At 42.6% G+C, this 16,405-nt stretch overlaps 2 protein-coding genes across 3 annotated transcripts; one reads left to right on the forward strand and one right to left on the reverse strand.

Moving 5' to 3' along the window:
- The first annotated feature begins 4,684 nt into the window (after nucleotides 1-4,684).
- Nucleotides 4,685-7,084, forward strand: LOC116607830. Its single transcript, XM_032369284.2, has one exon. It carries the CDS (start codon nucleotides 5,203-5,205, stop codon nucleotides 5,839-5,841), a length of 639 nt encoding a protein of 212 aa, XP_032225175.1. The 5' UTR covers nucleotides 4,685-5,202; the 3' UTR covers nucleotides 5,842-7,084.
- Nucleotides 7,085-8,878: 1,794 nt separating this feature from the next.
- Nucleotides 8,879-15,598, reverse strand: LOC116607829. Of its 2 annotated transcripts, none has more exons than XR_004292485.2 (2): nucleotides 9,051-15,598; nucleotides 8,879-8,979 (listed from the first exon to the last, which is right to left on the reverse strand). XR_004292485.2 is itself a non-coding variant. In XM_048726575.1 (2 exons), exon 2 carries the CDS (start codon nucleotides 15,218-15,220, stop codon nucleotides 9,356-9,358), a length of 5,865 nt encoding a protein of 1,954 aa, XP_048582532.1. In that variant the 5' UTR covers nucleotides 15,221-15,378; nucleotides 15,450-15,595; the 3' UTR covers nucleotides 8,879-9,355. The 2 variants fall into 2 exon arrangements, 1 of the variants encoding a protein (XP_048582532.1); XM_048726575.1 differs by having other exon boundaries at nucleotides 8,879-15,378; nucleotides 15,450-15,595.
- Nucleotides 15,599-16,405: the final 807 nt, after the last annotated feature.

Consider the following 16,405-nt stretch of genomic DNA (forward strand, 5'->3'; position numbering starts at 1 on the left):
GGATAAGAAAGGAGGTTATGTAGGAATAGCTAAGTTAGCACCGGACGCCGATTATCAAGGATGCTACCTTCATTCAATGAATATAGTCATTTGCCACGCCTGCAATATAGTACGCAATATGTTGGGTTCTTACCATAAGCTTTTTAAGTTTTTTGACAACTCGCCGGCAGAATTACTTTAAAATTGTGTTGTGATTGATGCACTTGCACTGGAAGATTTTCGCAAAATTTGCTGGGTTGCACGATAGGATACGAAATAGTGTCGATCGACAGAATGGATGTCTGTAGGCGCTTTATGGCGGATGGCGTTTGGTAGTAAGAGGAGCTGTTATGCGTTTTGTTCTCTATAATTCAAAACTTCAATAAGAAACGTGATTTTCACAAACAGGGAAAATAAAAGTATTTTCGAAATTTTGTAGAAGAATTTGTAACATGAAATATATACTCCTTAAAATCTGAGAAAAAAATCGAGACAGCCTGTCAAAAAAGTCACCCCCCTTTCTAAATCTTAGATTGCATTTTAGAGGCGACATTCCTAAATCAGGTTCACAATGATTTCCATCAACTTCAACTTTTTCCATTCCGAAAAATAAGGGCGGACAAAGTAGAACGAATGAAATTATCATCAACTTTTCAAACTCTTCCTTACCATCAACTTTTACCAGCTTCTCTACACTAGAATTTTCTCTATTTGGAAGAAACAAATTATTTTGCAACGAGAACAGCAATTCAAATGTAATAATCAAATGTAAAGTAGTGGTAACTACAGCGAAAACCATAATATCCATTCCGTCCATCGCGCTGCTAAATCTTCATGAAAACGAAGGCCTGATTGCCTTTCACGCTATTTGCACCTTTGAAACCTGCAAGCCATCCAAGAAAGTATTAAAAAAACGTATTTCCAGACGGCAACAAACATCTTCCCATAAAAGCAAACAGAAAAATTCCGATACCGTACTGATTCGAAAAAGCGCACTTTAAATAGCCCCCCCCCCCCCCCCACCACCCCCTTCTCGACCTCGAATTTTATTTAACTTGCATTTACACCTTTTGCTGTTCATTACCAGGAAATCTACATCCAATTGCGGCAATTTACGATCAATAACGCGAATATACATTCATTTTCGTCATAAAGCGCTCATTTGCGTGAACACAAATTTCATTAGCGATATTTACATCGCCAGTAACATTCAATCGCAAAGATCGACAGTTATTCGCGCCTTTCGTCATTCAAAGGCGAAAAATGTACTTTAATCTGCGTGTTTATTCGATCATTAACAAAAAATCTATAGACAAATGTGCGAATTGACAGTCATATGGATTTAACTTATATTTATTAGTGTTTATTGACATCTTTAACAAAAAGAGTGAATTCAATTGAATTTATAGACAACCATTTATACGGACATGACATTAATTAGTGCGATTATACAAACATTTAGACCTTCTTTGCATTCATTAACAAAAAAATCTTTTTTCAATAAAACAATAGATAATTTGAGTGTTTTTTTTATCAAACTAGATATTTTATAAGCTTTTGCATTCTGACAAAAGGTTATGCAAACCTTTCCAAACAAATAACGGTATAAATGTAGACAACATTGTGCAGTTTTTTTTCTGTTCGGCAATACTGTACAGTCCGTGCCATTGTTCAGTACCGTTGCAATGCCTCCAAGAAATAGAATCCCCTTTGAGCACCGCGAGCGAATTATACGGTCATTCGAAGATGAAGAGGAAGATTATCTCCTGGTGGCGGACACATTGGGGGTCAACCCTTCCACAGCCCGTTGTTTCGTTGCTAGATACATACGAGAAGGGAGAATTGAAGAAATACCACGAGGTGGAAGAAATGACGTAAGAGTAGATGACGAGATGAGAGACTGCCTAAACGATATCATCAACGACAACTGCCCTCTTACTCTCAGCCGTATCAACCAAGAACTAAGAAGGCGACTGCCCTTGAAACCAAGGATTTACGACCGCACGGTAGCGAGAACGCTAGATGGCATGTTGTTCCGTGTAAAGCTGGCAAGGCCCCTCCCAGCGGAAAGGAACAGGCCTGACGTTCTACAGAAGAGAGTAGACTACGGCAACTGGTTCATGAACCGTGGTGTCGTGCATCATTCGGTCTTTGTAGATGAATGCGGCTACAATATCTGGACCGCACGTCACGGGAGGGCAAGACAAGGAGAGCGAGCCTATAGACAGGTCTGCGGGCAGCGTTGGAGGAACATTACCGTAACAATGGCAATATCACCAATCAATGGTCTTGTATTCCACTCGGCAATTATTGGTGACATGAACGCACAGCGGTTCAGTGATTTCTTACGCAGGCTAGACTTAATCTCGACCCGGACGAGATGGTGATATTTATTTACGATGGAGCGCCACCACCGCAACCCTGCCATACCCGGGCCCAATACAGAGCGGAAAATGCTACCACCCTACAGCCCCTTTTTGATCATTGTGGAGCAGGCAATAAGCTCTCTTAAAGCGGCTATAAAAGCTGACATCTCAAGACCAGAAGTACAAGCCCGGATGGGAGATAGGGGTGCGGCTAGAGACCAAGGCCTTGCATTGGAAGTTTTCCGTACGCGTTTGCTTTTGCAAGCGTTGCAGCGCAATATTGGTACTACTGTATAACCCCTGCTAAATGCGCGTCAGTGGTACCGATTCATGCAAACATATTTACCACGATGTCTGAATGGTGAGGTGATCGAGGGCTAATGCAAAGTGCAGCTAAATGCTCTATGTAGAATTTTAACATGACTCACCGTTATTGAAATAGATTTTTCGTTATTGAATGTAAAGAACGCGCAACTGCTTGTATAAACCTAGTAATGTATGTCATAATCACGTGAATGACTGTCTATAAATGCTATTGAATTTCACTCTTTGTTATAAAGATGTTAATAAATATGTGTTGCACATAGTTGACTGTCAATTCGCCAAATTGTTTATCGATTTTTTGTTAATGGTCGAATGAAAACGCAGATGAAAGTATATTTTTCCCCTTTGAATGACGAAAGGCGCGAATGACTGTCGATTTTTGCGATTGAATGTTACGGCGAAGTAAATATCGCTATTGAAATTTGTGTTCACGCAAATGAGTGCTTTATGACGGAAATGAATGTATATTCGCGTTATTGATCGTATATTGCCGCAAATGAATGTAGATTTCCTGGTAATGAACACCAAAAGGTGTATATTGTCATAGATTTTAAAACAATGAAAATCCCTCCATGAATGAACCGTATCAAGTCTAACAACATTTTTACTGTCGCTTCAGTTTATCACAACTAAAGTTTTGTTCTAAATCAATGTAGAAGCTGGTATTTTCCGACCCCTCAAACAAATTCTCCTGCGCAGCCATATTAAAAACATTGCCTAACGACACCAAGAACAGCTGCGCAGAAGACTGGCAAACATCTTTAGCCATGGAGCTAGAAAAACTTGATTATGCCCTAAGGCACTCTTGCAGTTTGATCAAAATACCTCTTTTTACGACAAACCTCGCTCAAAACCTCACAGAAATGATAAGAAAAACACCCAGACGACCCTGGGGGCGAGATTGAGGTTTGTCTTGTGGCCGAGATATGGCACGGCGGTATTTGACCTTGATAGGCTGTATAAAATAAGGTTTGGAGTTCTGAGTTCGGTAGTACTGTCAGGGTTCACTATTGAAAGTTTGTGGCTGAGGGGCGTTTATTTAGACAAGGAGACTATGAGGAGGACCGGATTTATCCAGCCATTTGCGGTATAGGTGTTTGAATATATTGAAATGTAACATTTCCTTATTGTTGAGCTTATAGCGAGGGCTTTTCTCTGTTTTGAAAGCCTTATGACGCAAGTGCTCAACATTAGATTTCCTATTGGTCAATGAGTTCAGATTTGCCGCGAAATGGCTTCCGTGACACGTCCGATGGACGTGACATGAGCCAGCTCGCTTTAAACGAGTTTATATAGCGTTTCAGCGGCTTTTTCCACACCCACAGCCTGTGGCACGGTCCTGTTTTTGTTATGCTTAAGGTATATAGCACGGGAGAAAAACGATATTTTACTACTAATTTGGCCCAATACCGCTTCCTGAGCGACACTTCTCTGCTCGCCAAGAAACCTTAAATAAAGTGGTAACATTCCCCGTCAATAGCGGGCTAAAAGCTATCGTGTAAATCGTAGAATTCTTTATTATTTTCGATAGAATCGCACTCAGGAAGGTTATCGCACCCTGCTTAAGGAACATCATCTATATGACGTTATTTTTCATAACCTATTGGACATCGTTTAATTCCATGTCCAAATGTATTGACTTTTCGAGGAAACACTTTTCCACGTTTGTTTTCAATTCAGCGTGTGTTGATAACGATGCCATGTCAACCACAAACAGCGCTTTAGGAATTTAATAGGTTATCTTTTGAATAAATGGAAATCAAAATTTTCTGCACTATTTTTATACCTAGCTTGTGAGGTGTTACCTACAACATGCGGAAGTCATTTCGATGTGATATTTTTTGATCGAGCTCTTGTATACTGTTTTGGTTTACGGAAAGTAAGACTTGTCTTAAATCGATTTAATACTCCCACCGAGACTCTTGTAAAAGCGCACAAGTTTTAGGCTATAATAATCCTTTTATCGCTCGCAAGTCTAATTAAGTCTTTATAATAAAGTAATGCTTTTAAGTCAATCTTAAATGCACTTTGACTGTCTGGAGAAATATCGTCACTGGTGTTACTCCCATCTCGCGTTTATAGAAATCAGATGCATTGACAAGAACGGTTCCTAAAAGCTTAAGTTCTTGGAGATGAACTGTTTACACGGGTAATGTGCTTTTTGTGACGTGACTACAAAGAGTCGTTTTAAAGTGTGCGCGTACTATAAGATATCTCGTTTACATCTATCTCTACGTCAAAGCTTAATCTAGCGAATCATTTCACCCATCTCACAAGCCTTATTTTCCTTTCAAATGCTCGATCAACGGCGGAAGACTTTATGTGAAGTTGCGATCGCAAAAGAACCTTCAGAATAATAAGCGTCTCTCGTATGCACTAATGAATGAGCTTGTTCAAGCATTCACCTGTTTTCCTGAGGAGGGATTCAATATGCGACACGCGGAAAAAAGAAGTAATTGAATAAAATCGATCATCTTCTTAACGCTACAAACCCCGGGAGGTCTGTATCTAGGGGCGGCGAAGTTATTTTAAGATGATGCAGCTACATAAATCAAGATCTTTACCAGAAACCAATGCAAAAATATCGGATTTTGAATATCATCTGGCGCCACCGCGGATCGAGGAGGACTCTTCAGAATGTGCAAGTGATACTAGAGGCAAAAATATGGAGTGTGAGGAGAAAACAGATGAAGCACCACAAAGAAACGCAAGAAAACGATGGAAACTACTCCAACGCTTAACTTTTTCAGCTGTAAAGCACGTGAAATCTGACAATAAAGACGATTTTTCCAAAAAAGGAGACAAGAAAAAAAGGTTTTCGTTTCGGGGGATTACCTCTACTGAAAGCATGAATGAGACGAAATACGGAGTTAAATCTAAAACAATAGAAAAAGATACCGGAACAAAAACATCATCACAGAAAAACAAAAAGAAGAAAATGATATGGGGAGAAGACGATTCTTCTTTTAGCTCGTCGTTAAATGAAATGGCTGGACAGGAAATTAACCAGGAGAGTGATATCGATGAGCTCGCTGAGTTGCCTGATATTCCTAGAAGGAAGGGTGTATGCGAGGAGATCGAAAAGCATGTGATAAACGAAGGGACGTCTCTTCACGAGCTACGTAAAGACCTCACTGTTTATCTAACTCTCGACGAACTAGGGATGCTTTAAGAGTTATTTTCTTTGTGAAAAGCGTGTTTAACGAATGTAGAAATGTGATATGATATGGTTTATCACACTCTAAGTGAACTAGGGATGCTATAAGAGTTCTTTTCTTTGCGAGAAGATGGAAAGGAGTATATAATGAATGAAATGCGTCTCTACGATGAACGCGAAGATATCGTGGTTTATCTCACTTTCCACGAGCAACGTCTAGTCGCTTTATTTTAAATGACACGTAAAACACGTAGATGTAGATGAAAATTGTGCATTGTGTTACGGGCGACGGTTTGAAAACACAAACCTAAGACAAGATGCGAAACACAAGTGATAATGTTACGGTTCTTGACATATTTTGGTATGAACAGCACGTCTTCTTGTAGAACTGAGTGAATAAAACGTGCCCACGCCAGTTGTATTTAGAATGCCAAGTTACTGGCGACAGTTAATAAGAGCAAGCGTTAACAAAAGCGCAAAACAACCGGATAAAAAAAGACCAATGCACATTTATTTCGAGTAGAAACAAGTAAAATTTGAGAGATCTTAAGTGGGCGTTTTGTTATTGCTAGAGGGTTTTTAGAAGCTCATAAGCAATTAATGATGATCTCTCCTATGCACGGCTGGGCATGTGGCTAAATCAGTATATCTGATCGCGCTGGCTTTGTTTCATGTTTTATAAACACGAAGAACAGTGTACGATATCTACGCTAGATCTTACCCTAAGACATCTAACCCCTAGGGGATGTCACGGAGACATTGTTTTCGCCTAAGATATATTGCTTTCCTGCTTATAAAAGTTTAATTGCAAACTGCACCATAACATGGCAACGAAAGGTCCAAATGGAGGTAATGAAAATGATGTTGGCGCAAAAATAGAAATAACAAGCGTTTATTTTACTTGTGTGTTTAGCGGCATATAGACATGAGGCCTTATGGGGCGCGGCGCTGATCAGATGCGGAATATGCATGTGATTGAAATGTCGTTATCAGAAAAAGCCGAAGATGTTATCGGGTTCTCTAATAAAGAAAGTGTTTGTTACGGATTTATAACATTAAAAGAGTAATAATGAACAAATTGACCTTGTTTGAGAAGGTCATATATTGTATACACCTATTTATTCAATAAACGTTGTAAGCGCAAACAGCGAATGGCAATTGACAAATGGTAGTTCTACGACCAAAAGGTGCTTATCGGTATTGATTATTTGTGAAAATAAAGGTGGTAAATAAACTCAAACTATGTCAAAACCATAAATTAATTACATTTAATGGAAAGCTGTATGTTTTATTGATATGTTTTTGAATTTGGAGTAAATATTTTGGGACCCATGGGTCCTTTCGGTCTAACGTTTTTAGAAATATGTGTATACGGAAATTGCCATTTGTGTTAATTTACTTTCCTTATTGTTTATTAAAAATTGGCCAAATTAAATGTTATTCAAATATATCTCAATACCTATTTATTTAATACGCAAATAGTGCAAGTAACCATTTTGTACCATTGCTCTATACGCTGCAACGAAAAAGATTTCATACAGTAACAAAACTAAATATACAAAAGCTTGCCAAGATCAATGAAAGCAAGAATTGAAGCTCTTTTATTCAATATACGGATGGCAATGGATGGTCGCTGTAAAAACAGGGAAAAACTTTCTTAAAGGAATTGATAAGGGTATGGTTATGGTAATGCGCACTGCTCTATACTATTTTGTGTACTGTTGTGCGTACTGTTCTGTACTGTTGTGCGTACTTTTCTGTGCTGTTGTGCGCACTGTTCTGTACTGTTGTGCGCACTGTTCTGTACTGTTGTGTGGACTGTACTGTTGTGCGTACTGTTCTGTTCTGTTGTGCGTACTGTTCTGTTCTGTTGTGTGTACTGTTCTGTACTGTTGTGTGTACTGTTCTGTGCTGTTGTGGGTACTGTTCTGTACTGTTGTGCGCACTGTTCTGTACTGTTGTGCACACTGTTCTGTACTGTTGTGCGTACTGTTCTGTACTGTTGTGCGTACTGTTCTGTACTGTTGTGTGCACTGTTCTGTACTGTTGTGCGCACTGTTCTGTACTGTTGTGTGTACTGTTCTGTACTGTTGTGCGTACTGTTCTGTACTGTTGTGCGCACTGTTCTGTACTGTTGTGCACACTGTTCTGTACTGTTGTGCGTACTGTTCTGTACTGTTGTGCGTACTGTTCTGTACTGTTGTGTGCACTGTTCTGTACTGTTGTGCGCACTGTTCTGTACTGTTGTGTGTACTGTTCTGTACTGTTGTGCGTACTGTTCTGTACTGTTGTGTGTACTGTTCTGTGCTGTTGTGTGTACTGTTCTGTACTGTTGTGTGTACTGTTCTGTACTGTTGTGCGTACTGTTGTGCACACTGTTCTGTACTGTTGTGCACACTGTTCTGTACTGTTGTGCGTACTGTTCTGTACTGTTGTGTGTACTGTTCTGTACTGTTGTGCGTACTGTTCTGTACTGTTGTGTGTACTGTTCTGTACTGTTGTGCGCACTGTTCTGTACTGTTGTGCGTACTGTTCTGTACTGTTGTGTGTACTGTTCTGTGCTGTTGTGCGCACTGTTCTGTACTGTTGTGTGTACTGTTCTGTACTGTTGTGCGTACTGTTCTGTGCTGTTGTGGGTACTGTTCTGTACTGTTGTGCGCACTGTTCTGTACTGTTGTGCACACTGTTCTGTACTGTTGTGCGTACTGTTCTGTACTGTTGTGCGTACTGTTCTGTACTGTTGTGTGCACTGTTCTGTACTGTTGTGCGCACTGTTCTGTACTGTTGTGTGTACTGTTCTGTACTGTTGTGCGTACTGTTCTGTACTGTTGTGTGTACTGTTCTGTGCTGTTGTGTGTACTGTTCTGTACTGTTGTGTGTTCTGTTCTGTACTGTTGTGCGTACTGTTCTGTACTGTTGTGCACACTGTTCTGTACTGTTGTGCACACTGTTCTGTACTGTTGTGCGTACTGTTCTGTACTGTTGTGTGTACTGTTCTGTACTGTTGTGCGTACTGTTGGAATTCAGATAGGTCAGATAGATGAGATGCTTCTGGATATGAACACAACTTTTATTTTCCACTTGTCGATATTCACGGGTAAAGTTCTACACGAGTTTCAACTTCAAAATTATCACGAATTACCACGAGATTCGCTGAAATAAACAAATACTGAAGATGAAAATTATGGCAATTTCCGCTAATTATACAAACGCATGATACTTACACGGGTGCGGAATCCATCCAAAAACAAATCCATACAATATTCATTAGATTCAGGTCAAAAACTCCAATAAAAAACTCCAGGAAATTCTCGACGAACTGAAAACGTTTTGCACGAGGCTATGCGACCGCGCAAAGCTCGGAACCAGGCCTCTAACACAGGGAGCCCGGATAATGGCGACAACATCCCGCCCCCCATGAACTCCTGCGGAGGAGGTTCATAACTATAAACGTATTGTCATAACGCTAATGTCCGTTCTATATTACACTATCTACGTCTGTCCCTTGAGTCTCCAATCCGATCCGTATCTAGACATCCTCATCCTCGGCTTCCAGCAGACACAACTTGGTTACCGGGCGCTTGTAGGTCGTCCCTTTACCGCGCACCTCTGCACTCCTTACCAATCCATCCACGCCAGGAAACACATTAATCACGCGCGCAAGAGGCCAGTTGTTTCGTCCAACGTTGTCGTCCGCAACGAGCACTATATCTCCGACGTGTAGGTTTCGCTGTTTCCTGTTCCACTTGCTTCGAACTTGCAAGGAAGGAATGTACTCTTTCAACCAGCGACGCCAGTAGTGGTTAGCAAGTAATTGCGCTTGTCTCCACCGCTTCCGACTGTACTTATCTGCCCGTTCATCCGTATCCGTAGGAAGATTCATCGTAGGTCGCACGTTCAGAAAGTGATTGGGCGTAAGAGGATCCTCATCATCAGGATTCTCTGGATTCCGGGTTAGCGGTCTTGAATTCGCGATACGTTCTGCTTCAGTAAACACGGTGGTCAGCACTTCATCGTTGAGGGGGTTCTTCCCCAGGATCGCCTTCAGACTTCGCTTGACGACTCTCACCATCCTCTCCCACACGCCTGACATGTGGGTGGCTCCAGGTGGATTAAAGATCCACTTGCATCCTTTCGCAGAACACTCACGTCCGATCTTGTCATGATCCATTCCTTCCAGATGTTCACGTATCTCCCGATCAGCTCCCACAAAATTGGACCCGTTATCCGACCACAGTTCCACAACATGGCCCCTGCGATTCAGGAACCTCATCAGAGCGAGTATGAAATCATCCGTCTCTAGCGACTTAGCTAACTCGAGATGAACTGCTCGGGAGTTCATGCAAACAAAGATAGCTCCCCAGCGCTTCTCAGTCACTCTTCCTCTTCCCCGCTTAACATATAGCGGTCCAAAATAGTCAATACCTGTATACGTAAAGGGTGGCTCGTAAGGGATCATCCGAATTCTAGGTAGATCTCCCATCTCTTGCTTCAAAGTAGTTCTTCTTTGCTTGCGACAATGAATGCATCTTCCAAGAACAGCCTTGATGGCCACTCTCGCTTTCACAATCCAAAACTGCTCTCTCAGCAGGGATAGTACTTGTTCCACGCCACAATGACCGTTGCTTTCGTGTAGGTGGCGGATCAAGATAGTAGTGATATGACTCTGTTTCGGCAATATCATGGGATTCTTGGCATCATCACTCATCGGTGCCATCGAGATCCTTCCTCCAACTCTCATAACTTCATCGCCTTTCATGACCGGCTTAAGCTTCAAGATAGCACTAGCAACATTCACCTCCTTTCCTGCCTTCAGAGCCTTCACTTCTTCAGGGAAACTTTCCCGCTGTACTAGTACAGCTATTCGTCGCTTGGCGCGTTCTATGTCGTCTGGACTTAGCTTGTTCTCTGACTCTCCAGGTGTCTTTTCAGTAGGCTTTGCATGCTTTCTTGTCTTCAACCACTCCACAAACTTCATTACCCACGCAACCTTTCGAATGGTCTTCATCCAATCAGAAGTGTCGGTTAGAAGCTTTTCCAGGCCATCTCCTGGCTCCAGGTCAGTGAAGAACACTTCTTTCTTTATCTCCAGACTTTCTTCAGACAGGGCATCAAATTTATTATCTGGCCATTGATCTTCTGACTCTCTCAAGAAACTCGGATCATTAAGCCATCGCTCATCCCGGAGAAACTCATCTATGGTTAGACCTCGACTTACTTCGTCGGAAGGATTTAGTTTTCCCGGACAGTGTCGCCATTGGTCAGGATTAGTCGCTTCGCGAATCTCTGTAACCCTGTTGGCTACATACGTCTGGAATCTGCGGGTTTCATTATTGATATAGTTAAGTGTTATCATCGAATCAGTCCAAAACACGACTCTGTCAGGCTTCAGGTCCAGTTCTCGGCGAACTGCTTGGTCCACCCGTGTTGCCAGTAGGGCTCCTTGTAGCTCCAGCCTTGGGATGGTTGAGCCTTTAATAGGTGCATTCCTTGACTTTCCGGCGACGAAAGCACACTCCACCATTCCGTCCGGGTACTCGATTCGTAAGTAGCTTACTGACCCGTATCCTGCCTCCGAGGCATCACTAAAGTGATGGAGTTGTAGTCCAACACCTTCATGGTCTGGCCTGCTGAAGTAGCATCGGGGGATGGACAAATCTTCAAGCCGTACAAGTTCCCTTTTCCATGTCTGCCACTGACGCAGAATGTCTCCACTGAGCGGCTCGTCCCATGGTGCCTTCCGCCTCCATAGGGCTTGCATGATCTGCTTGCCACGCATTATCACTGGTGCAGCAAAGTTCAAAGGGTCAAAGACAGAGCTGATTGTCGATAGTACTCCTCTCATAGTATCAGCCTTCTCAGTGTTGCTCACCTTGAACCCGAAGGTGTCTGTCTCCACGTTCCATCTAACTCCAAGTGCCCGCTCGACTGGGAGTTCATCAAGATCTAAATCTAGCGTTGGTGCTGCCCTCTTCTCGATAGGCACTTCAGCAAGGACCTCCCTACTGTTACTCATAAACTTTGTGAGGTTGAACCCTCCTCTACCACAAAGTTCGGTTAACTCGTTCGCAAGCGTGACTGCACTCGCACTCGTGTCTACGCTTTTTAGTACATCATCCACATAAAAATTATGCAGGACAGTTTCGATGGTGGTATCTCCAAAGTCACCAGCATTGTCAGTTGTAGTTTTCTTGAGTGTCCAGTTGGCTGCACAAGGCGAGTCGGTTGCCCCAAAGACATGCACGTTCATGGCATATTCTTCTGGAGGGTCATCAGAGCTTTTGTCCCACCAAAGAAATCGCAGAGAATCTTGGTCTTCTTCTCTAACTCCGACCTGAAGGAACATCCCTTCTATATCAGCTACCAATGCAACATTGTCCTCCCTGAACCGTAGGAGCACCCCAGTCAGGCTGTTTGTACAATCAGGTCCATGTAACAAGTTCTTATTCAACGAAGTACCTTGGTACTCTGATGCAGCATCAAAAATTATCCTCAGCTTACCAGGTTTGTTGATATTCGTCACTGCAAAATGAGGTAAGTACCAAGTTCTCGGTCCAGTCTCTTGTGCTTCTTCTGGGCTGAGTTTGCGTGCATGCCCTTTAGTGATATACTTCTCCATGGCTGCTCGATACTTCTCCTCCAATCCAGGCTCTCGTGAAAACTTACGCTTCAGACTATTCAGTCTTTTATCGGCTTCATTCCGGTTATTAGGTAGGGTCACATCATCATCCCGCCACAGGAGGCCTGTTTCATAGTGACCATCACGCTTAGTAATGGTCTTCTCCAACTTATCGATAGCCTTCCTGTCTTCCCTGGACAGATGGTGCGATATAAAACTTGGGGATCCCTTGTCCGTCCCAACACTCTTTGTACCGAAACTCTCCAAATCCCAGAACCGCTCAATCTGATGCTGAAGTTCTTTCTTATAATCAGCAAAGTTCAGGTTTACTTCCTTGCATGAGGTCTCCCCTTGAAGGGTTCCTGTAATTACCCATCCAAGAGGACCTCTCAAAGCCTTCAAATCACTGGCTTTCGTCGCTGGTCTACGCACTTCAAACACCTCATGCGCATAGCCAACGTCCTTTCCTATCAGAACCGAAACCTTAGGCATGTCTACCGAGGGAATCTCAATATCCCTCAGATGCGGGTGTGCCTCTCTGTCAATATCTTTAGGAAGACACTTTTCGTTGACATTGAATTTCTTCGTTACCAAACCCTCAGTTACGGGAATTCTATCCCCTTCACCACTTGCGTGTTGCAGTTCAAACTCCACAACCTCTATCTGTTCCTTACTACTTCCCATCATGGTGGTGATGGATATTTCCTCAGTATGACCTTTAAGTTCGAGTTTCGCTGAAACCTCCGAGCTTATCATAGTTCCTCTTGAGCCATTATCCAGTAGCCCATACGTTGTCAGAGAGTTCCCATTTGGGGCAATCAATTTAACTGGTACAACATGTAGTAACACCGTTTTTGTGGCTCTTTCAGAAAATGTTGCGTATTGCTCGGTTTGCCTGTGTGGCTCCCCACCCCGGGTGCCCTGAGCATGGTCTCTTCTAGGGGGTCCCTCGGTCGTCCCCTCCCCTGCGCTCGAGTTAAGTTCTTTGGGAGGGTCATCTTTAGCTCTAGGGGGGTTATGTAACAAGGTGTGGTGTTTTCGCTCACTTTTGCAGTTACAAAAAGTGGTTGTATGGCATCTGTCCCTCATATGTCCTGGCCTAAGGCATATATGACACAATCTCTTCTCCTTTACCAGTCGCCAACGGCCGGGTAAGTCCCTTCCCTTGAAATTTGCACAGTCTGAAAGCCTATGTTCTCCTTGACAGCAAGGACAGGTCTTAATTGGGGCTTGTTTACCCATAGTAGTTTCAGGGGGTGAGCCTTCCATGTCTGTTTTAAAGACAGAAGTCTGTTTCTGGTAGTTCTTGCCTTTCCCACCCTGCTCGGGTCTTTTATCACCACCACCCTTGTTCTCACTCATGCTTAGGTTAACAAAACCTGGGTCATTCTTTATGGCTGCTTGCCTCTTCACATAATCTGCCAAATCTGAAATCTTAGGGATACCCCCCTTTTCTCTTATCTTGTAGGATACATCACCCCATTTATTTACTAAATACTGGGGAAGCCTTCTAACTATCTGTTTCATGTTTGAGATGGTACTGGCTTCAATAGCATATTCCCCAACAAGTTTCTTTGAGGCTGATTCAAGTTGCTCTGCAAAATCCCTCAGTCCCTTATAATCATGATTGTTCAATCTTGGGCCTCTGGTCAAATTGTCAATACAAGAAGCAGCGACGGTCGCTGGCTGCCCATATCGGTCTTCCAAAATATCAACTATCACTGAATAGCTGCAACCGGAAACCCTTTCCACAACTTCAAAAGCCTCCCCCGAGAGGAACTTCGGTAGGAATTCAACCTTTTGTGAATCACTTAAAATTTCATCTTCTAAATTATCTCTCAATCTCTTCCTAAAATTAGGAAAGTCACTTGGATTCCCAGAGAACTTAACAGGTTGCATGGCTTGGAGCATGGTCAGCTTTAACATGATATCAGTACTGTTCACGGGAAGAAAACCAAACGGGGTTTTCCTATAACTACTAGGGGGGGCTTCTTGGTCATTAATCTGGGGTTTTCTCTCAGGAATGGGGTCTTTAGGATGGGAAGGGCCCTCCATTAGCTTAGGTGTGTCTGGTCTAGGATTATCAGGAATGGGGTCACATTGCTCGGTCCATTTCATTAGCTTTTCCTCTTGAGACATGGGTGGCATGACCCCTACATCCCCTTTATACTCTTCTGACACACAACTATCAGACTCACTCCCTCTCTCTTCTAATAACTCAGCTTCCTTTTCTGCGATTTGAACCTGGAACTTGAGCTTACATGCTCTCGCTTTCTGTTCATATTCCAATTCTATTTTCTTACGTTCCAGATCCATTCGATGCTGAGCTATCTCTTCTTCTTGTTGCAAAAGAAGCTTTTTCATTTCTATTTTCTCTCTTAATTTCCTAGACCTACTAGACAGCCTTGACTTAGTTGAGTTTGACTTTCCTTTCTTCAAACGTTCATTTGCCAATTTGGTAGTAGTTTCACACTCATTACGAGTTTCTTCAAATTTCTCTTTCACTCTGTTGAATTCATCGGTTGCCAATTCTTCCAAAATGTACGACTGATAGCAGTCCTCATAGTTATTCAAAGCCGACTGTAATTCATTCAAGGCTGTCTGTATTTCATTGGCTCTAGAGAGATCATCAAGACAAGTTTTGAGCTCTTTCATGTGAATACTCACGCGCCCTAGGTAGCCTCCTAGGGACCTTTTCTTGCTTTCTATTCGTTCGACTTCACTACTAGCTTCGTTTTCACTCATGTTTCCAAGATAATAATCCTCAGTGTTCATTTACTCTGCCGTCGAATGATGTTGGAATTCAGATAGGTCAGATAGATGAGATGCTTCTAGATATGAACACAACTTTTATTTTCCACTTGTCGATATTCACGGGTAAAGTTCTACACGAGTTTCAACTTCAAAATTATCACGAATTACCACGAGATTCGCTGAAATAAACAAATACTGAAGATGAAAATTATGGCAATTTCCGCTAATTATACAAACGCATGATACTTACACGGGTGCGGAATCCATCCAAAAACAAATCCATACAATATTCATTAGATTCAGGTCAAAAACTCCAATAAAAAACTCCAGGAAATTCTCGACGAACTGAAAACGTTTTGCACGAGGCTATGCGACCGCGCAAGGCTCGGAACCAGGCCTCTAACACAGGGAGCCCGGATAATGGCGACAACACGTACTGTTCTATACTGTTGTGTGTACTGTTCTGTACTGTTGTGCGCACTGTTCTGTACTGTTGTGCGTACTGTTCTGTACTGTTGTGTGTACTGTTCTGTGCTGTTGTGCGCACTGTTCTGTACTGTTGTGTGTACTGTTCTGTACTGTTGTGCGTACTGTTCTGTACTGTTGTGCGTACTGTTCTGTACTGTTGTGTGTACTTTCTGTACTGTTGTGCACACTGTTCTGTACTGTTGTGCGCACTGTTCTGTACTGTTGTGCGTACTGTTCTGTGCTGTTGTGTGTACTGTTCTGTACTGTTGTGCGTACTGTTCTGTACTGTTGTGCGCACTGTTCTGTACTGTTGTGCGTACTGTTCTGTGCTGTTGTGCGTACTGTTCTGTACTGTTGTGCGTACTGTTCTGTACTGTTGTGCGCACTGTTCTGTACTGTTGTGCGTACTGTTCTGTGCTGTTGTGCGTACTGTTCTGTACTGTTGTGTGTACTGTTCTGTGCTGTTGTGCGTACTGTTCTGTGCTGTTGTGCGTACTGTTCTGTACTGTTGTGTGTACTGTTCTGTACTGTTGTGCGCACTGTTCTGTACTGTTGTGTGTACTGTTCTGTACTGTTGTGTGTACTGTTCTGTGCTGTTGTGTGCACTGTTCTGTGCTGTTGTGTGTACTGTTCTGTACTGTTGTGTGCACTGTTCTGTACTGTTGTGCACACTGTTCTGTACTGTTGTGTGTACTGTTCTGTACTGTTGTGTGTACTTTCTGTACTGTTGTGCACACT

Source organism: Nematostella vectensis, chromosome 4, assembly GCF_932526225.1.
Source record: "Nematostella vectensis chromosome 4, jaNemVect1.1, whole genome shotgun sequence".
Classification (NCBI taxonomy): Eukaryota; Metazoa; Cnidaria; class Anthozoa; order Actiniaria; family Edwardsiidae; genus Nematostella; species Nematostella vectensis.

What these genes read in the sequence shown, in the direction of transcription:
- LOC116607830 (XM_032369284.2), top strand. Translation starts at nt 5,203, where the DNA reads ATGATGCAGCTACATAAATCAAGATCTTTACCAGAAACCAATGCAAAA.
- LOC116607829 (XM_048726575.1), bottom strand. Translation starts at nt 15,220, where the DNA reads ATGAACACTGAGGATTATTATCTTGGAAACATGAGTGAAAACGAAGCT.